We start from the raw sequence: 18,417 nt of genomic DNA, 5'->3' as shown, positions 1-18,417 counted from the left end.
CAGAATGAACATATATTTCTTTTGATTCAACACACAGTGGCTTCAAGGGGATTTGCATACATGTAAAAGAAGGAGGGATATTACTTACTGCAATGCAAAGAGGCAAAACAGGTTCACCTTCAATCATATCAACTGGAATTAGGTAAAGATATATAAAACTTCTAAAAATCATGGAACAGAAGTTTCAGAGATTACTGAAATATATGCAAAACTTACTTATCAGACCTAAAATGATAAAGTGACTTTGATTTAGAGCACTGCCCACAGGAAATAACCAAATGAAAGTCCACCAAGACCTTGCTTTCAGTTCCAAAACGTTCGTACAATCCACCTTTGGGAACTTTTGCCTTTCTAGGTCACAGTTTATAAAAGCCATTTTTAATCCTGCCTAAATATGACTAAAGAATTTGCAAGGAAGAACAGCAGTTCTCAGTTGCTATTTGCAAGGTGTCTATGGCCACTGCAAACAAACCGGCTGCCTTTGGTGCAGACAGTGACATAAACTAAACCTGTGTCTCTGCATATAAGAACATTTCAAGGAAATTATAAACTTTCCTTTTACCTTGGCAACAGTAAGAGTTTTATGGTAAATTTTAATGTTCTGACATAACACATACAATTTGTCACACACACAGAGTTTGAACCACTTTCATGTTAACAAAGCATAGCTTTTCTTCATAGACTCACTGAAAGGATGACACTTTTTGTAACTGGCAGAGAATCACAGTGGAGACCTTTTCTAGTTAATCTCACACCTGGCTTCCAACTGGCAAACCTGCACCATTATACATTGGTTCCAACTTTGAAGCCTTAACTTTCACATATTTGCCTAATTGACACCATCTGACACACAAATCCGTATGTAAACAAAACCTGCAATAAATCCTAACACAGCCACATAAAAAACCTCAGAGGAAGTAGGCAGCCAAGGGTAGCCATCGATTGTATTAAGAAAAGCATCATGGAACTCCTACAGCTTATGTGTCACAATGTTTTCACTCAAGCGCTGCTTTAACACTAATTTACTGAGCTGGAATTTTAATGGACTGCAAAAGTCATATGATCACCAGAAATCCAGAGCTAACAAAACCTATTACTTTAAGTGATGAGCACAGACTAGATTGGAGAAGAGACATGACAATAAATTTGTTTTACACTCCCTGTCCTTGTATTCAGAAAAGGTATGAACTTCATAAACCATAGCAGAAATATCTAAATATCAAGCCCTTGTAATTTACAATTCTAATGAAATTACTCAGGTGATAGCCCATCTGTGACTGTGGCTTGTATCCTATCTACATTTATGTAAAAGTGAGATCTGTGGAACTCTGGGGGACTGACTTCATAATGCTTAGCATCTCTATAGCATACTTCAGAGTGTTCATGTACAATGGCTGAAGCAGTTCTGTAGAGCAGTAGTATTATGCTCCTATTGCAAAGAGACTGGGCCTGCTTAAAAGTTGCTTCTAGTTAAAAATGTTAACTTCATTACTGATCGCACTACTAAATGCCCAGGAACATATTTAGAAATCTTGGGGCTGAACTACATATTCAGTTGGTAGAACCCTTCTGGACTGTACCATTTCAGGTGCAGTTGAGCAATTGCATCTCCCCCTAGTTTTACATTAAAAACTAGCATGTCCAGGAGATTGTTCTAGGCTGCTATTCTCCTTGTTGAGCTGGCTTTCTGTGTACACAGCTGTTTTCACATGGGGAAGCATTTAAAATACAACCCAGTGTTCAACTACAGCCTGAAATGGTATAGAAAGAGAAGGGCTACACCATGTTATTTATGCAGACTGTGTATATAGGTTCTTGTGTTAAATTCCCTAGATATACATGGTATCCACTAAATGAAGTGAAGACAGGACAAGATAGCAAAAACAACAACATAGGATCAGATCCACAGAACATGTTATAATGGAACCAAAATTCAACTTTCAAGTAGTTAGGATGTGTTTGTTCAAGGATCAATAAAGAGTCACCATGGTTGGAGGGCTCTGGACTTTCAAATTAGAAATGATTCCTTGATCCTAAACTTGTCCATTTATGGAGCCACATAAAGTTATACAACAAAAGGCAGGAGACAGAGTTAAGGCCAGAAGCAAGGAGCCAGCAAGCCAGTACACACACACACACACACACACACTTTTACCTTCTCTTCCACTTATCCATCAGCCTGGCAAAGAGCTTTCCACTTCAGTTCCAATCACCTAAATGCAACAGCAGCCTACCCAGGAAGTCTATTTAGGATGGAGAATCATATAGCGTGGCTTGATTTTAATTATACCAAACCCTACTCTCCACAGGAAGAGAAGCTTGATTCTGAAGGAGTCTCTCTCGGCATATTACCCATTAGTAGAATGACCCTACATACTCCTGTACTATTGCCCAATGTGTTTTAGAAGTCAAAAGTGTACTACATATCTAATTTTTCAAAAGCAACCAGTGATTTGGGGTGCACAATAGAGAGAGGTATTAAAAGGCAGTTTTCCAGAAGCACAGGGATCCATAATCGGGCGGTGGGGAGGCAGGACTCTCTCTTCAAATCTTTCATATCTGGGTTTAGATACTACCCACCTCTCACTCCCAAACAGGCCAATGCTAGGCAACTGAGCACACTTCAGAAGATTTAGACTCTGTAAATTACATAGTTACATAGCACTCTTGAGAAGCTACATAGTTTTCACAATGTGCTTTTAGCTTTTTTTTTTTTAAATCAAAGATTTATTTCTAAGTATTGTGTTGACAGTTTTTTTTACTTTTAAAAAAGATTTTTTATGAAGGCCTCAGTTGTGCTTCATACCAGTAACAAAACGGAAACACCCCTTTAAAAAAAAAAAAAAAGTTTAGCTTCATTTAATCAGTTGAATATTTTATAAAGTTTTAATTTTTCCTGCTCTCTCTCTAAAAGGTGCAGGGCAGCATATACCTTTTATCTTCCATTTCGTCTTCACAGCCAACTTCTGAGGTAAATTAGGCTGAGAATAAACAGTGGGCTTCATCAAAGAATGGAGGTTTGAACCTTGGTTCCCGTGGGTTTACGTCTGCTCTCCAAAACAACCTTGAACATTAACACACGGACATTCTACAAAGGAGTTTGCTAAAATTAGCTTTGCTGTCATTGCATACACTTAAGATTAAATGATAATGATTACCAGTTACATGATAAACTAATGAGAATTTACTGCCTCCACAAGTTAAAGTATCACTTCAGCTGTTGAAGGATTTCAGTCAAATTAATATGTTATATTTGCTCTGCTACTCATAGTATTCGCTGAATTTTGCTTCAAAACTTACAATACTATTTTTCTTATATCTTGGTGTCTCTGAACACCAGTTTCATAACTCTGAGGGACTCAAAAGCTGTTGAGTAGTCAGACAACTTTATTGTCCTCCACAAAACACATCACAAATGCATTAAAAAAATTAAAAATGCAACCAACATTTTTCAACTGGACCTACATGGAGACAGACATGCTTCACTGCAAACAACAGCAGTTTCATGGGCATGTTGTAAATGTCAGGTTACGCCTTTTTTAATAATAAAAAAGACACCATAATATTATTTCCTTGTAACCAGGACAGAAAATCATTTGGTAAAAGTAAAAACATTTACAGGTTTTGACATTAGAAAAAAAAATCACACTGTGAGGTGAAGATGCAGTACTCCAAATACCGGAAGAAACGTGCAGTCTCAAGGGCTATGTTCAGTAACTCTCAGTTCAAAAGCAGATGCGGCAGGTGCATTATTTAAGAGCTTGTCAAAGATGATCTTCTACAACACATTTCTTCAAGCTTCATCTCTCCCAGTGAATGTGAAGGGGGCCCACTCTGGAAAAATGTAGGACTTGCTATTGGGTGAGCAGCTGCAAGCCAAATCAGAGCATCCAGACACTTTGTCCCAAGCACATTCAAACCTAGGCAGGAAAATGAGATTCATCATGATTGAAGACCTGGTGGCTCAGGCCTAATGCTTTTGAAGCCAAGAGAAAGATGACCTACATCAGGGGTCCCCAATGTAGCACCAGTGGGCATCATGGTGCCCACTGAAACCTTTCCTGGCACCTACCAAGTGCTTTTAGAAAGCGGGGAGGGACAGGTGGGACTTTTGCCCAACACAGCTTCTGACTGGCTGAGCAGATTAGAAAAACATTGCTTTCAGCAGCATCTTCCACCACCACAGCACAAGGATCTTCATTCTGACACTGAAGGTATGCAAGAGAATGTTTTTAAACAATATGTTAATTTTAAAAAGCATCCTGAAATGTTTAAGCGTGCTATTAGATTTGTGCATAACATTGCTTACAGGCATTTTGTGGTTGCCTTTTCCTCCTGTCGTAGCCATCTGGTGGTTTCGCCTACAACCCTGTGTCAGAATTCCAGAGGTGCCCACAGGTTCAAAAAGGTTAGGTCCCCCATGCTACATTGGACTCAACACTAAATATCATTTCCCCACAACAAGGATGGAAGGAACAGGTGAGAATTCTTCCTCGAGTATAGGAAAGTCAGCATCAAATCTTGGAAGCAAATCCTGACAGTTGCATCAACCAACTTTGATCAAGGGCTTGCTCCTGAGGGTTTATAAAAACTACATAACTTCTGGGTGCTTGCAACTACTGGATATAACTCTTGACAACCTAAATGAAGAGGAATCCTGCATGCTACTTTTCAAACTGGAGTTAAACCTGTGTGTGTTTGTGTGTGTGTGTAAAGTGCCGTCAAGTCGCAGCCGACTTATGGCAACCCCTTTTTGGGGGTTTTCATGGCAAGAGACTAACAGAGGTGGTTTGCCAGTGCCTTCCTCTGCACAGCAACCCCGGTATTCCTTAGTGGTCTCCCATCCAAATACTAACCAGGGCTGACCCTGCTTAGCTTCTGAGATCTGACGAGATCAGGCTCGCCTGGGCCATCCAGGTCAAGGCAGTTAAACCTGTAGTCTGAGTAAAAACCTGTGCATCTATGCCTTTAAGTCTTGAAATATGCAAAACAGCCTGATCTCTGAACAACCTGCTTCCACAGCCTGTTCATAAAATGAAAGAGAAAGAGACACGAAGTCCAAGGACCTGTCTATTAACCCTATATCAGTTTTATTATCCACAAAGCTTTGACTATTCCTGGTAATTATAAGTTGTCACGAATGCTGAGAATTCTCTGGTAGACATTTCCAGCCCCCCCTCCCCAAACTACAGAACTACAATTGCCAGTGTTTCCTGAGGAAAAAATAATATGTCGATGTCAAATATGAAGACAAGCTAGTTCCTGAAAAAGACATAAGTGGGACACGAGTGTTGCAAGTAAAATCTTATTTGGCTCTAACAAAGGGTCTAGTAATGCACTTATTGTGACCATATACCAGGGGTCCCCAACATGGTGCTTTTGGGGTCTTTTGATTGGCTGCAATTATTTTTAAAACATTGCTTTGGTGGCAGCTGCCACCACAGCTCAAAGATCAGTCACTGCATGGCTGGTTCAACCTCCTGATGCAGCCATTTTGCAGCAGCCATTTTTTGGCTATGCCCACCATGCTGTCCAAAGGTGCCCACAGGCTCAAAAAGGTTGGGGGCTCCTGTCATATATGGTTTCTACCAACAAAGCTAGCTGAGAACATACATATGGATGAAAAAGGGGCTTTTACCCACACATTGTTCACTCTCAAGTTTGAAAAGGCCTTTACTTCTGCCAGCTGTTCTCATTTTGCAATGAAATAGGAGGGGGAAAGAAGGAAAACCACATTTTACAAGTTACTTATGTTTAATGCTTAAAAGTTTGAATGCACAAACAATAATCTACCATTATAGAAGTACTTGTGGTCAATACAATGCAGTAGAACTATGTACAAGGACACAGTTTAGTATCAAAATCTTTCTACACTGTAGAGTATTACGAAACTGTTAATGACATCAAACACTGAGCACTTAAAACACAATTGTTTTGCTACCACATTTGGAACTTCAATGAACAGTCCATTTCAACTTGCAGCATTAACCCATTTCTAGTATGAAATTAAGTAATTTTCTAGTTACACAATAAAGGTTTATCTACACAGTTCTTTTGATTTTGATCCATAGCAGCAAAGGCACTGTACATCAGCAGATCCACAGACTTAAAAGATTTTTTTAAAGCATTCAAAAAAAAATATGTCACAGGTCATAGTTTAACAGCAACAACAACAACATAAAAAGATAACACAATGTTTCTGGCACAATGGCTCAGCCTGAGTCCGTTTCAGGGACGTTCAACTAAGACTTGGATAGAACTGGCGGTAAATAAAGCAAGTCCTTCTCCCAAGTGAAAATCCATTCTGTTCCGCACTTCAGAATGAGTGCTCTTCTAAATCCTACCTCTAAGGTCCCCGCTTTTATAGTTTGTACACTTGTAGAAATCCATTCCCTTCTCAGTGCCATTTCCAATGAATATATCAAATATTTTTCTGTAATCTTTGTAACTGCAAAATTGCCCAAAGACACACATCTCCCTTTTCAAAGAAATGTGGCAAAAATGTCCAGGAGGGATGAAGGTGATTCTTTGAGACAGGTTATTGTACTTCTTGCTGAAACACACAAAAGAGAAGTGATATTAAAAAACCTGAACCACACACTATATTTAAAGGTCTCAAAAGAATAACATTGTATGTAGCTCTGTTTACAAACCACTGTAAATGGCAGATTACAGAAGTTAAGAGCAATATTGTTTGGGGGACAAGTATTTGGTATCTTCTTTAGATGCATTTATGTCTGAAAGTGAATGTGGCAACAATTAAACTTGACATTGACAGCAAATTCAGTAATCATATTTGCCCCCAAGCATGGTGCTCGATAGGTGGGAGGGGAAAGGCCTTGCACCCTCATTGTGCTTTATCTTCATTTTCCTAGGAGGTTTCTCAATCAGGCCGTGGGCTTGTACAGTAATGACTTATTGTGTGAAAAGGAGCAGTTCATAAACCATCCACTTAATAGCAGAAGTGGCTAACAGAATAACAGTAGCAAAAAAAAGTTTACTGTTTTCATTTTTTCTTTGAATTTCCATTCACCCCTATGGGTGTTACACTGTGTATAACCTACTCACTGGGGAAAGTCCACATGAGTAGGACCTATTAGTGCTGGACTTTATATGTGTAGATCCAGTACATTTTGAGTCCACCTGTAGATACTTGGAGGGCTCAGAGACAGGACAGGCAAGCCTAGCGGATGAAGTGAGAGAAGATGTTCTTCTTATACCATGTACAGTCTTTAACCCTCCAGACGTTCATTCAAATCAGGCAATTGCCTCTGACACTATTTATGCATTATTTCTCAAACAGCACCACTTAATAAAGAATTTATTTGTGATCAGAGCTGGCAAATAGCCTATGTGCCCCCTCCCTTAGCAATACATTGTAATTTTCTTTTTCTCCACAACCACCCATGCCCCAACAATATAAAAATAAAAAATGAACGCACCTTTAAATCCAAGGCAGAAGCAGACTACTTTATTTAGTCAGTTCCTTGTTAGAAAGATTTCTTTTAAACAAAATAAATACATTACAGCTATAATACACAGTTAAAAGAGTCAGTTCCCTGTTAAGTATGCTTATTCCATCTTCTTCCAAGTAGATTACTGGAGATTTGGTATTATAAGTTCTTAATAAGTATTTGCTACTAAACAGCAAGTTTGGCGGGGGAAATTCCAGGTTTATGATGAACATTTTCAGTCCTCGGTTTGTGAAGGAGAGAGAAAAGTAATATACAGCAAAGTGCTACAAGGAGGAGTACGATTTTCATTCAGATTTGTCTCTAATAAATAACTTCATAGACTGTAGCCTTCTTGTCCCCAGAGCCAGTGACAATGTATTTGTCATCCACAGAGATATCGCAGCTAAGCACAGAAGAGGACTCTTTGGACTAAAGAATCAGAATGAAAGAGAGAGAGAAAAAGAGAAGAAGAGAGAAAGGAGTGTTATTAACCATTCTTTGCACCAAACTGTATTCAACTGTATTCAAATTCCAGTATTTCAACCTTTATATGCATACTGAATCTAAGATTATTTAGCCAACTTCTCTACTAAGATAATTCTTTCATCTATGTCTTCTGTGTTGCCACTAGAGGTGTGCAACCCCCCTTCCCCCCGGTATTTTTCCAGCTTCAGGTATACTGGACCTTAAAAATCTGTATTCTTGATATAAGCACATTGTTATTTTTATTTGCACATATTACATTTTCTACAGGTGTGGGAACAGAAAGTGTGTATGTTTTTCCAGCTACATGTATCATGCAAGTACATGTGCCAAGGAGCCAAGATTATGTACAACTTCCTGCCACAAGTGTGTTAAGAATTTAAACACTTGTTTCCTTGATATAGGCCTGTTCAGATTAAGATAATTAAGATCTTTGCTTGAGGGCCCACTCCGTTTCTCTCCATTATTTGAAGATACTATTAGATTATTTTTAATGTATAATCATTTTTATTGCATCTCTCTTTTGGCTTGTAAGCCACTTCAAAAGCATGTATTGGCTGAAGAGTGCAGGATATATATTTTAAATATATATAATAATGGAACTGAGAACAAAAATCTCAAGTGTAGTTGTTAATTTGAAATAAAGGTTGTACTTGTTGCTTAAACTTGTGAATCTGGGAAATAGCTAACACAACTGAGACCCAAGATGGAAAACCAGCTAGGCAGTGGTTAGAGAGATGGCATTTCTGAAGCACAAACTTGTGTTTGTGCACACGGTGGTGTAGATTGCACAGGCTGACCTACAGGAAAGGCTGATGATGGGTGCATCTGATTTGAGGTGAGAAGGAAGGGGTGGGGGAACAGGTAATGTTTTGTCTCCTCTGCTTCTATGATTTTACCTGAAATATACTTGCTCCATAAGGTGTTCTCCATGCATTCAGAAGATTATCTTTTCCAGTGCTTACAAACCATTTGCCTGAAATCAGATATTACAATTAGAAGCTGCTGGAAAACATAGTCATTTTTATATCCTCAAAAAATATCCTCTCTATTCCCCTTCTTGGTGAAAATCACCATACGCACCAGGCCTCTTTATCAAAATGAGGTATTAAAATTCAATCATGCCCAAAACTACATCAAGCATCTGGTTCCCCCTTCCCTATTTTCAGATGACATGTGTTTGGCAAATGAAAGAAACTACTAGCGTATATTCAATTGCTTACCACAGTGAGCAAATTTCAGAGACAACACGCAACTCTCATGAAGATGCAACTGATACTTGTCCGGTTTAGTGACATGCAGGACCTCAACATTGCTGTTCTCCATCCCTACAGCCAACCATTCTCCAGTTGGGCAATAACCCAATGAGAAGATCTGGAAATAAAAAGCAATCGCTTGATGCTTAAAAGGAGGACATATGATGCTTTCTTAAAGAGCCTGTTTTGGTACCACTGGTACAATGAGACATTTTTGTCTACCACACAGCATTTTTAAAAATGCAAATCAGACTGCTTTAAGTATATTAAGATGTAGCAGCTCATGTAAACAAAACTCATCAATTAATGAATATTTAACATATGGCACTAATGAAGATCTCAAATTTAGTTCTGAGTTGGGCTAAATTAGATGTTTTTAGACATTACCTTGGAGACAGATCTACAGAAAGACAACCAATAAATAAGGCACCAATAAGTGCCATTTAGTCTGGCAACCATATTATATTGATAAGACTTTGCTGCTCCTTGTAGGAATGGTGGAAAAGACTTGGATCAATTCATGCCTGTGATGCTTTTGGGTAGAGATGTGGATCTATTTTTTATCCTATAAAAACTAGGGAAGAAAACTAAAGAAAAGAATCACAGAATCATAGAGTTGGAAGGGACCACAAGGGTCATCTAGTCTTCTGTGGGTGCCCTTCAAGATGAGTTTGAAAATGTCTTGATCTTTTTAGAAGAACTAACTCTATCTAGCATGTCATGGCTTTCAGTCGGCAAGCACCTGTGATGTGAAGTCATGCTGCTGTAGCTGTCTTCCTTCCCTCAGATCCCAGGACCTCACTGTATTGTCCAGGCCTCCTGTCCAGAGCTTAGTGCCATCATTCGAAATGTCAATGCAGCTGGCTCCATCTGTATGGCCCTGGAATTGCCTGAAAATGTCAAATCAGGAGAAAAGTTAAATATGGCGCAAGCCCATGCACTTTGGAAATAAATCTGCTTTGATACTGGAGTTCCAAAGTGCTCATTTTTAAGTGCAGGAAGGTGTTCTGAAATTAAAACACAGGGGAGAAAGACAACGCTTTTAGAGAACCAACTAATTTTCTATTTGCTGGAAACAAACTTTTGAATTACACCAAACTCTTCTTCACAAGCTTAAGCATCTTCCTTAAAGGCATTTGGCACACTGTCTTAATTTCACCGTCTTCTTACAGCTACTTCAGTGCAGAACAGTCTGAACAGGATTATTAGTTGATGATGTTCCAAATAATCGTGTACAATCACTCTTTAGATTCTGTACATGTTATTAGTTTCAACTTAGTGTTCCTTTCCACTGGTAGTAACGGCAAACCAATGTGTATCTAAGAATTCCCAGTGTGGAGATGCTCAAAATCTAATCTGTATTTAATTAGGTTTAAAGCTTGGTGACCTATCCATGGCTCTTAGGAGCAAGTTACACTTAACACAATTTTAAAAGAAAAAGGTACTCCTTTTCCCCGGTAGGACTCGTAATGCAACAACAATGGAGAAACAGGGGAAGAAAGTATAAGGCCAAAGATCACTATGGGTAGTAATTCAAAGTCACTCCTCACTGCAAAGGTTCCTGCTTGGTGGATTACTGCTACAGGAAATTGTCTCATGGTAGAATTCAAAGGTTCCAAGCATAGATGAGACCACAAAAAATGCCCCTGCCCCAATGGGATGATGAGCATGAAATGCTGCAAGTAGGCACACAATTTTTATCAGGCTCTCTAGATTCTGGATGCTTCTTATGTATGGCTCTACCGATGAGACACCACAAAGGCAAATACAGGTTATATTCAAGAAATTCACCACAGCCAAACAATCCAAGTTGGGTTGACCTACCTAACTAGAGTCTGATTGTGCAGATCCCACACAGCAATGTTCCCATCACTGCAGCAGGAGAAGCAGACCTTGGAGTCAGGGCTGATTGCTAGAGCATAGCAGGCAGGAGCGGAGGACGTCAGTTCCGCTTTGATACGTGGAGTTGGAGCTGCCAGGTCCCAAATGGATAACGTGCTGGCTTCCCCACCGACAATCAGGGTGCGGCCGTCTGGGAGCAATCTGCAGGAGCGGATGTAGTTATCTCTGTTCTGTGGAGACAGAATCCATCAAGAGATTACTCATGAGGAAAGGAAAACAGCATTAACACGAGAGCAGAAATCCATAAAAGTATTGTATTCCCTCTTGGCTTTAATGAGCCATTTATACTTATGACAATGATAAAGTGGATTAATGCCAGAAAATTACACGACATTAGGGAAGTACTTAAACTTGATCTACAAAATTCAGCAGTGAGAGATATTTAATCTTAATTAGCATCAAAACGCACAGACCCGCGCCCAGCCCCAAATAGTTTGAAGCTCGTGTAGTTGAACGCTTATGTGGCTGGCCACATTGAAAAACAAAAAAACAGAACCCACTGCTAAGATTCTGTTAGTTTAACCCTGTGAAGGAGATTAATACAGTTCTCAGTAGACTATCCCTTTGTAAGATCTGCTGCCAATGCCAAGGAAAATTCAGAGCATTCAGACTGAGATCTAAGAAGCATTTTTACTTTACAGTATTTTATTACCTACAGATTGACTGCAAAACTACTCTGCTGGTTACAGCAGATGTTGTACCACAGGGCAAATGACACAGAAGAAAAGTTCATAGCAAATGGACAACATTCACAAATAATTCGTATGTTCCTACATAATACCTTTACAGAGATTTTTGCTGTGTCATATGCTATGAGGGGAGGAAAGTGAATCAGGCTTTAGATACTCGTACTAGGATAGGATGGGATATAGGGTTAGAGCTATAGAAGCATAATGGCTAGAACACAGCTGCAAACCAAATAGTACTAGGTTCAAATCTTACCTTTGCTGTGAACTGATTAGTAAATCTTAGAGAAGCCATTACAATTAGTTTGAGCACCCCACTACCAATATGAGGAAAAATAATTCTGACCTTTACAGGACTGTGACAACCATAACTGAATAATGTATACAAAGTGAAAAGCTGTGAAGAGCTATATAAAGGCTAAGCATTGTCCTCGTCCTTGGATACATGCATATCATTACAGGATTATTGCTAAAGTCTTCCCTATCTTCTAAGCCTGAAAAGAGTTCCATGATTATTTAGTTGTTGGGAGGGAGGGGAGGGGAGAGGAGAGAGAGAGAGGGGAAGAATGCACTGTATGATTCCGTGGCTCCCAGAAGCTTACTCTATGAGATTGGAACATCAAAAACAGGTTTGTCAACACTAGTTAAGCCAGCACATGTAAGTCACTGTAGCCTCACTAAGTTAATGGAAATATGCTGTCATGAATCGAAATGCACCAGCTTGATGAAAACTTCTGTAGAGTACTCGCCTGCCTTTAAATAGCACAGATTTTTGATTCAGGCAACAATTTCAATCTCTATCACAATAAGTTTTTTTTTTTCCTCTCGGCTACACACAAAGCTGAACAATGTTTTTTCTTTTAAAAAAAAAACAGACACACAATACATTGCCTAAATTGAGAGATTCACAAAATATGCCATCAGTGCTGAAACCTCTTATCAAAAGGGAAAGGTCCCACTGAAACCCAATTAAATTAAATTCCACAGTTTTAAATATGTGATTAATGGATTAAGTAGCTGGTAAAATGGAATGATAAATGCTTTTTAAGTCCTGCTGGGGGGAAAAACCTATACACAGAAACATCGAAGTGGGCACACCATTTACAGCTTCTATAACCACCAATGATGACTATATGCCCTTTTAGAGTTGTCTTGTCACTTTCTACCCTGACCTGATTTGAACATGCCTTTTTACTCACCAGACAATCCAGCTGAGACACAGGGCTTTTGTTCCCTGGATGGCTGATATCCCAGACCTTGACACAGCCTTTCCCACCAGTATACACATGTCTTGTAGGATTGCTGATGGTCACTGCACATACCACTTCCCCATGGTTCAAGGTGTTAATCTGCCGAGCATGGCGCGGGATCCCTGGTCCAATAAGGGCATCCGGAGGGAAAGGTACAGGCTGCATTTGACCATCAGCACTAACATGAAACGAGTAAGCTCTGGGGGGGAAAAGAGAGGAAAACATATTTTGATGAGCCACGCCAAAGAAAACTGTAGCATGTATTAAGGACATTCTCAAACAGTAACTGAGAAAAGCATCCACAGTGATGTATAACTCGTTTAGTCACATGCCAGATTTTTATAGTCCTGCTGACGGTTTGACACAGGCTCCAAGGAATTACATTTGTTTCAGCAACAATGCCAAAATGGCAGACCAATCAATGCTGACCTGACATGGCAACAGTCAGGCTCACCAGGAAGAACATGTTGTATGAGACTGCCAGTATGGCCACTTGTGAATAACCTATCAACAACTTCATCTCAAACACCCTGCTAGGGAGCGCACTTCAGTGGTCAAAATTCTGTTCTAAAATGCGATGTGCTAGAGCACTTCTGTCACTGAACACAACTTTATTGAAGACACAGCTGGAGCACATCATGTGGAAATATATGGCCATAAAAGCAGAGAGAAAATAGCCTTTTTGTAGTAGTACTCATGGGGAAAACTCACACAAGCCTCCGAAGATAGCTTACAAATCTCTTGGAAGAGCTCTTCTGCTGTTTTATTTGTGGCACTGAAGTTGATGGCTGAGGAGCAAGCCTTATTTAAATACATTCCAGCATTTAAGCAGTACAAAAATGGCATTTTCTCTTTTTTGTATACATTTGCACATATTGGGACTTTGAACTTTGGGTAAAGCCAAACTGTAAAAGGTAAATTGGCATACTCCCATTCAATTCTATGAAATCATGCCAGAGAACAACAAACTGAGGCTCTACTTGATGGCTTTGAAGGTCATTCTTAAACTGGATCCTCTTCAGATTTTCTTGCATTAGTTGTGAATAATAGTGTGTGTAGTAGCTGTGAGTAGTAATGAACAGAAGTGGAACTACTTTTTCGCTCCTAACCCACTCCAAAATTCTACTTAACCATTAGGGACATAAGAACTCTGCTTCTATTGAACATAACTCCAACTTCCAGGCATGTAAGATAGAAACAGCTAAAAATGAAACAAAGCAAAAGTTCAAAATGTGCAGAAAGGAGAGAAATCAGTACTCCATCTTATGTCAGGTCTCTTAGAAATCTGAATAGTTATCCACTATTCTCAACAGCTCTGTGACTTTACTTAACAATTTATTTTTTTGCTTACAAAAGGGAAGTGGTGCCACAAATATACAAACAAATACCCTGGTTCACCATGTTATTTTCTCTTCATTTAAACAGAAATGAGAGTGAAAACTTCTTCATATTAGTTATGTAATTCCTTTCTTCCTTGCTCCCAGGGAGCCAAGCTTGTTACAATATGTCATGTTTTCCGGTCAGATCTATCAAGGATGTATTTGTACATTATGATACCATAATTCTTTTCAGTATTTTCAATCAAACAGAACACTTCAGTGTTCTTTTCTTTGAACAATGCTGTTTATGGAATCCAGTAAATCTGCAATTGATTACAGGGCTTGTTTTGTGCACAAAGGAATTATTTTTAAACCAATAGGCAGAATATAGAAGACGTGAACACCAGAGAACCATTTGCAATTTACATTTCTGCGCCAAGCCATGCTACGTTAGTCCAGCACGTCCAAGTGGCAGAAGTATAACCCCATCCCCATGCCACTTTATCCACAGCATCTGATACCCTTGGCGAACATTCACCTATGGGAATAACTGCCAAATAGGCTTTTAAGATTAAAACAAGGATTAGCCACCCTCTGCCACACATGGAATTCAGTATTGCTGGGGAAGGAAAAGGAACAAAGCTTAATAATATGATAGAGTTGGTACGTTTAACACTCACGGTTTTCCTCCTGGGATGCCTGTCAGGTTCGGAGGGATGCCTGGGACTCGCATATGATGATGTGGATCAAAACCAACCTGAGGTTTTTGCACAACAACAAAAATTCATAGCATTAATGAAAAATGCTAATATTTCTACCTGCTCCTCTTAAATGAGGGCCTGGCAAACTTTTTACCTCCCTAAAATGTAAGAACATCAGAAAGGTCCTGCTGAGGGTCTAGATAGCCAATCAACCTGTTTCTAACAGTGCCCAGCCCTTTCCCTCTCAAAGGTGTACAAGCAGGTTATAATGCCTTCCCCTCTTGTATGTTCCAAGCATCTGAAATTCAGAAGAATACTGCCTTTGGGAGGTGTGCCTCCTTATAAGGCAACCTGATCCCCACATACAACTATTATATACTGCTCATAGTTGCCACTGTCCTTTTTTACATATTGTTCATTATATTATCACTGTTATATATATATTTCTTTTTCCTTTGTTGTAATTTATTTAATTCTAAATATGGTCATGATACAACTTTTTGGTTATCTTTTCTTTCATGTTTTGTTTATATTCTCAAAAAATAAAAAAACCCATCTTTTAATTTAAAAAAGGTATTCAAATACCTCAAAGTATAAACTAACAGACAGCATATTTGAAAACACCCTTTTTTATTCAATCTGGGAGCAAGCACATAAAGAAATGGAAGGAATGTGACATCGTAAGATCACGGCATATTTTAATGTACCCAAATGAAGAATGGACCTAAAGAATTTTTTAAAAGTACAAAAGCATCTCCTCATTTTATGAACTAAAAAAAAAGATAGGTAGCACAATGTCCTCAGTTGTAGTTTTTTGCATTGTTATTCTGCTGTATAGCCTAATCAGATAGCTATTCTATCTATGGTCCTATGTAAAAAAACAACCGAAAATGCTTTTTCACTGTGGTGTTTCTATTCAAGAACCACAATGAACAAGTCTCTCACTACATAGACTGCCTAGAGTAGGGATCAGAGAGCCAAGGGCCAAATCCTGCTCCTTGAATACCTGTAAAGCTGACCCACCAGTTGTCAACCTAAACAAAAGACAGTAGCTGCAGCAACAGGACTTTGGGACTGACTCTGGAACTCTTCCATTTATCTAACCAGCAACTAGTAACTTATCCAACAAGCATAAAAGAAAAATGTGAGAACAGAGTATATGACCCTTACTAGGGCTCAAGAGGAAGCTGATCTCCACTGAAACCCTCTCTGCTCTCCAGGTGGGCCTCTCTCACACTTTGAACACTATCTTGAATGAACATAAGACCGGCCCCATTTAAAACAAGAGCGAGAGAGCACGAGCGCTTACCACAGGAGACCTCCCATAAGCTGCAGCTGCTGCCGCCGCAGCGGCTGCTGCACTCATTTGAGGAGAGATGTTATGCAGGCCAGCGTATGCAGCTCCGGGGCTAGTCAGCTCACCATTCATTCCAGCATGTGGTACTATTCCAAATGGGGCAGGGTAAGGACAAGGTACTGCCATGGGTGTTCTTAGGCCTGAAGCTATGAAGGAGGAGAAAAGAGACTTTAAAAAATACTAAACAAGGAATTTAACCAGTATGATTTAGAGAATGTTCCTGGGGAAGGAAATAACAAATACTTTGTTTCAATAAATAACAGCAATATACTTCAGTTGAACAGCTTTACTTCAATGGTACCATTTCAGATCTGCTGGGACCACTGTGTGGGAATACTGCCTGTATTTACACTGTGGAGTGTTCAGATGAGGAACTGCACTAGCAATATGAACTGGAACAGTCCAGGAAAGACTGTGGTATGGATTCACTGGTAATTTCCATGCGTGGAAGGGATTTCCATCTGGAGAACATGACTTTGTCACCTCTCCCAAAACGCCTACTTAAATGCCCACTTAAATGCTACTTCTGAGAAACAAGGCACCCCCCAGGAACAGCATGAGGGGAGAGGGAAAGGTCTTCAGCAGAGGGGGAGCTAGCCAAAACAATACCACTTCCACCCATGGATATCTTCTAGTTGATCCAAACCTGTACACCACATGCCATTTTTGTTCATTTAATCTCTAATAGAAACAACCAACTTCAGAGCTGACCACTGTATATAGTGCACTCCTAATGAGATTTACTCGCTGCATTACATTCAGCTTCACCACAGCTTTGTGAGCTGGACCATTCTACGCCACAGTATTAGAGAGACAATGACTTACCCAAGATCATCTAGCCTAGCCTGGGGCAGCGGTGACAACTGACCCTACATCCAAGCTCAATACTGTATTCATTAAAAGCTTGGTGGCTGTCAGAAGGCAGCACAGCAGCACCATATTTAAAAGCCCCTCCCAGGCATCCAATCTCTACTAACCTAATGGGTCCACTCCTGGGGGCTTGCCAGGTACAGGCCTCAATCCAGGTGTAGAATTACTGCCTGGAGTAGGAGCATCAGTCCGCGGAGTGGGAGTACTTGATTTAGAAACAGGGGTTGTGGATTTTTCATTCTAAAATGGAAACAGAAAAAAAAATCTTTAGTTTCACCATCAGACAACGACAGCCATCATACATGAAGGTTGCCTGACATGAAAATCAACTTAGCAACTTTTACACAAGCCACAATGATGCAATTAGTATTCAAAGCCTGTTTGCCTGTGGGTCACTGAAACACAGTCACAAAAGGAAAACTGCATATGTACAAACTTGAGTACTAATTCAGTCATTCTTACACAGACTGAGGTCATTTATGCAGGGGAAATTTGTGTTTGGTTTGCTGCAGTTTTCTCCTCTGAATTCTTAAACATCATATGTATGAGGGATTCTGCCCCCCCCCCCAATTCCAGGAGTACCTTGTGGTTAATTAGGCATCCCCAGTGAATCACAGAGCTTCTGAGTCCCTCCCCCTGAAAAGGGAACCTTGTTGCACTCTACTTGGAGGGGGTGGGTCAGCTCTTAAAGGGACTGTGTGCTTTTGCTGGGTATTCCTCCCCACCTTTCTTCAACAGCTCCCTGCCAGGAGCTGCTTTCCAACCTTTGCAGCCTTCTTCAGTGTCTTCCTGCACATTTCATGAAGGTTTAACTCCCTCTTTTGCGCTTTGCTTTCAGGTAAGGGGTTGGATGGGAGGGACAGACACGTGGGAGGGAGAAGCCAAACAAGGCGTGGGGAGAGAAACCCAAAGTTAAGAGCTATGCATGGAAACAGGGGGAATTTGTTTTGTTCTTGCCTCGAAGAAGTATTCAAATTCATCCTAAAACAGGATCGTAGAACTGTGGGGGAGGAACGATGCCAGAGCGAAGTCATGTCTGAAGGTTGGTAAAATCATGAATAATGCAAAAGAAGCCTCAAATCAGTCCAGCAGGGACTGCGAAGTAAATATCCCTGCATAAATGGCCCAAGGGACAAATT

At 39.9% G+C, this 18,417-nt stretch overlaps 1 protein-coding gene across 5 annotated transcripts in view; it reads right to left on the bottom strand.

Moving 5' to 3' along the window:
* Positions 1-5,735: 5,735 nt before the first annotated feature.
* The window catches only part of LOC130477169 (transducin-like enhancer protein 4), a 195,100-nt gene continuing 182,418 nt past the window's right edge, over positions 5,736-18,417 (bottom strand). For all 5 annotated transcript variants that reach the window (XM_056849239.1, XM_056849235.1, XM_056849236.1 and 2 more), the window contains 10 exons: positions 17,386-17,518; positions 16,361-16,554; positions 15,031-15,107; positions 12,981-13,230; positions 11,018-11,265; positions 9,936-10,083; positions 9,161-9,311; positions 8,837-8,913; positions 7,443-7,883; positions 5,736-6,553 (listed from right to left, as the gene is read on the bottom strand). In XM_056849239.1, the coding sequence (XP_056705217.1) occupies positions 7,776-7,883; positions 8,837-8,913; positions 9,161-9,311; positions 9,936-10,083; positions 11,018-11,265; positions 12,981-13,230; positions 15,031-15,107; positions 16,361-16,554; positions 17,386-17,518 (1,386 nt within the window). In that variant the 3' untranslated portion in view covers positions 5,736-6,553; positions 7,443-7,775. The remainder of the gene's footprint in view (positions 6,554-7,442; positions 7,884-8,836; positions 8,914-9,160; positions 9,312-9,935; positions 10,084-11,017; positions 11,266-12,980; positions 13,231-15,030; positions 15,108-16,360; positions 16,555-17,385; positions 17,519-18,417) is intronic.

Source organism: Euleptes europaea, chromosome 4 (assembly GCF_029931775.1).
Source record: "Euleptes europaea isolate rEulEur1 chromosome 4, rEulEur1.hap1, whole genome shotgun sequence".
Lineage (NCBI taxonomy): Eukaryota > Metazoa > Chordata > Lepidosauria > Squamata > Sphaerodactylidae > Euleptes > Euleptes europaea.
Note: the sequence above shows the minus strand (reverse complement) of the source record. Positions and strands in the feature narration are given on the sequence as shown.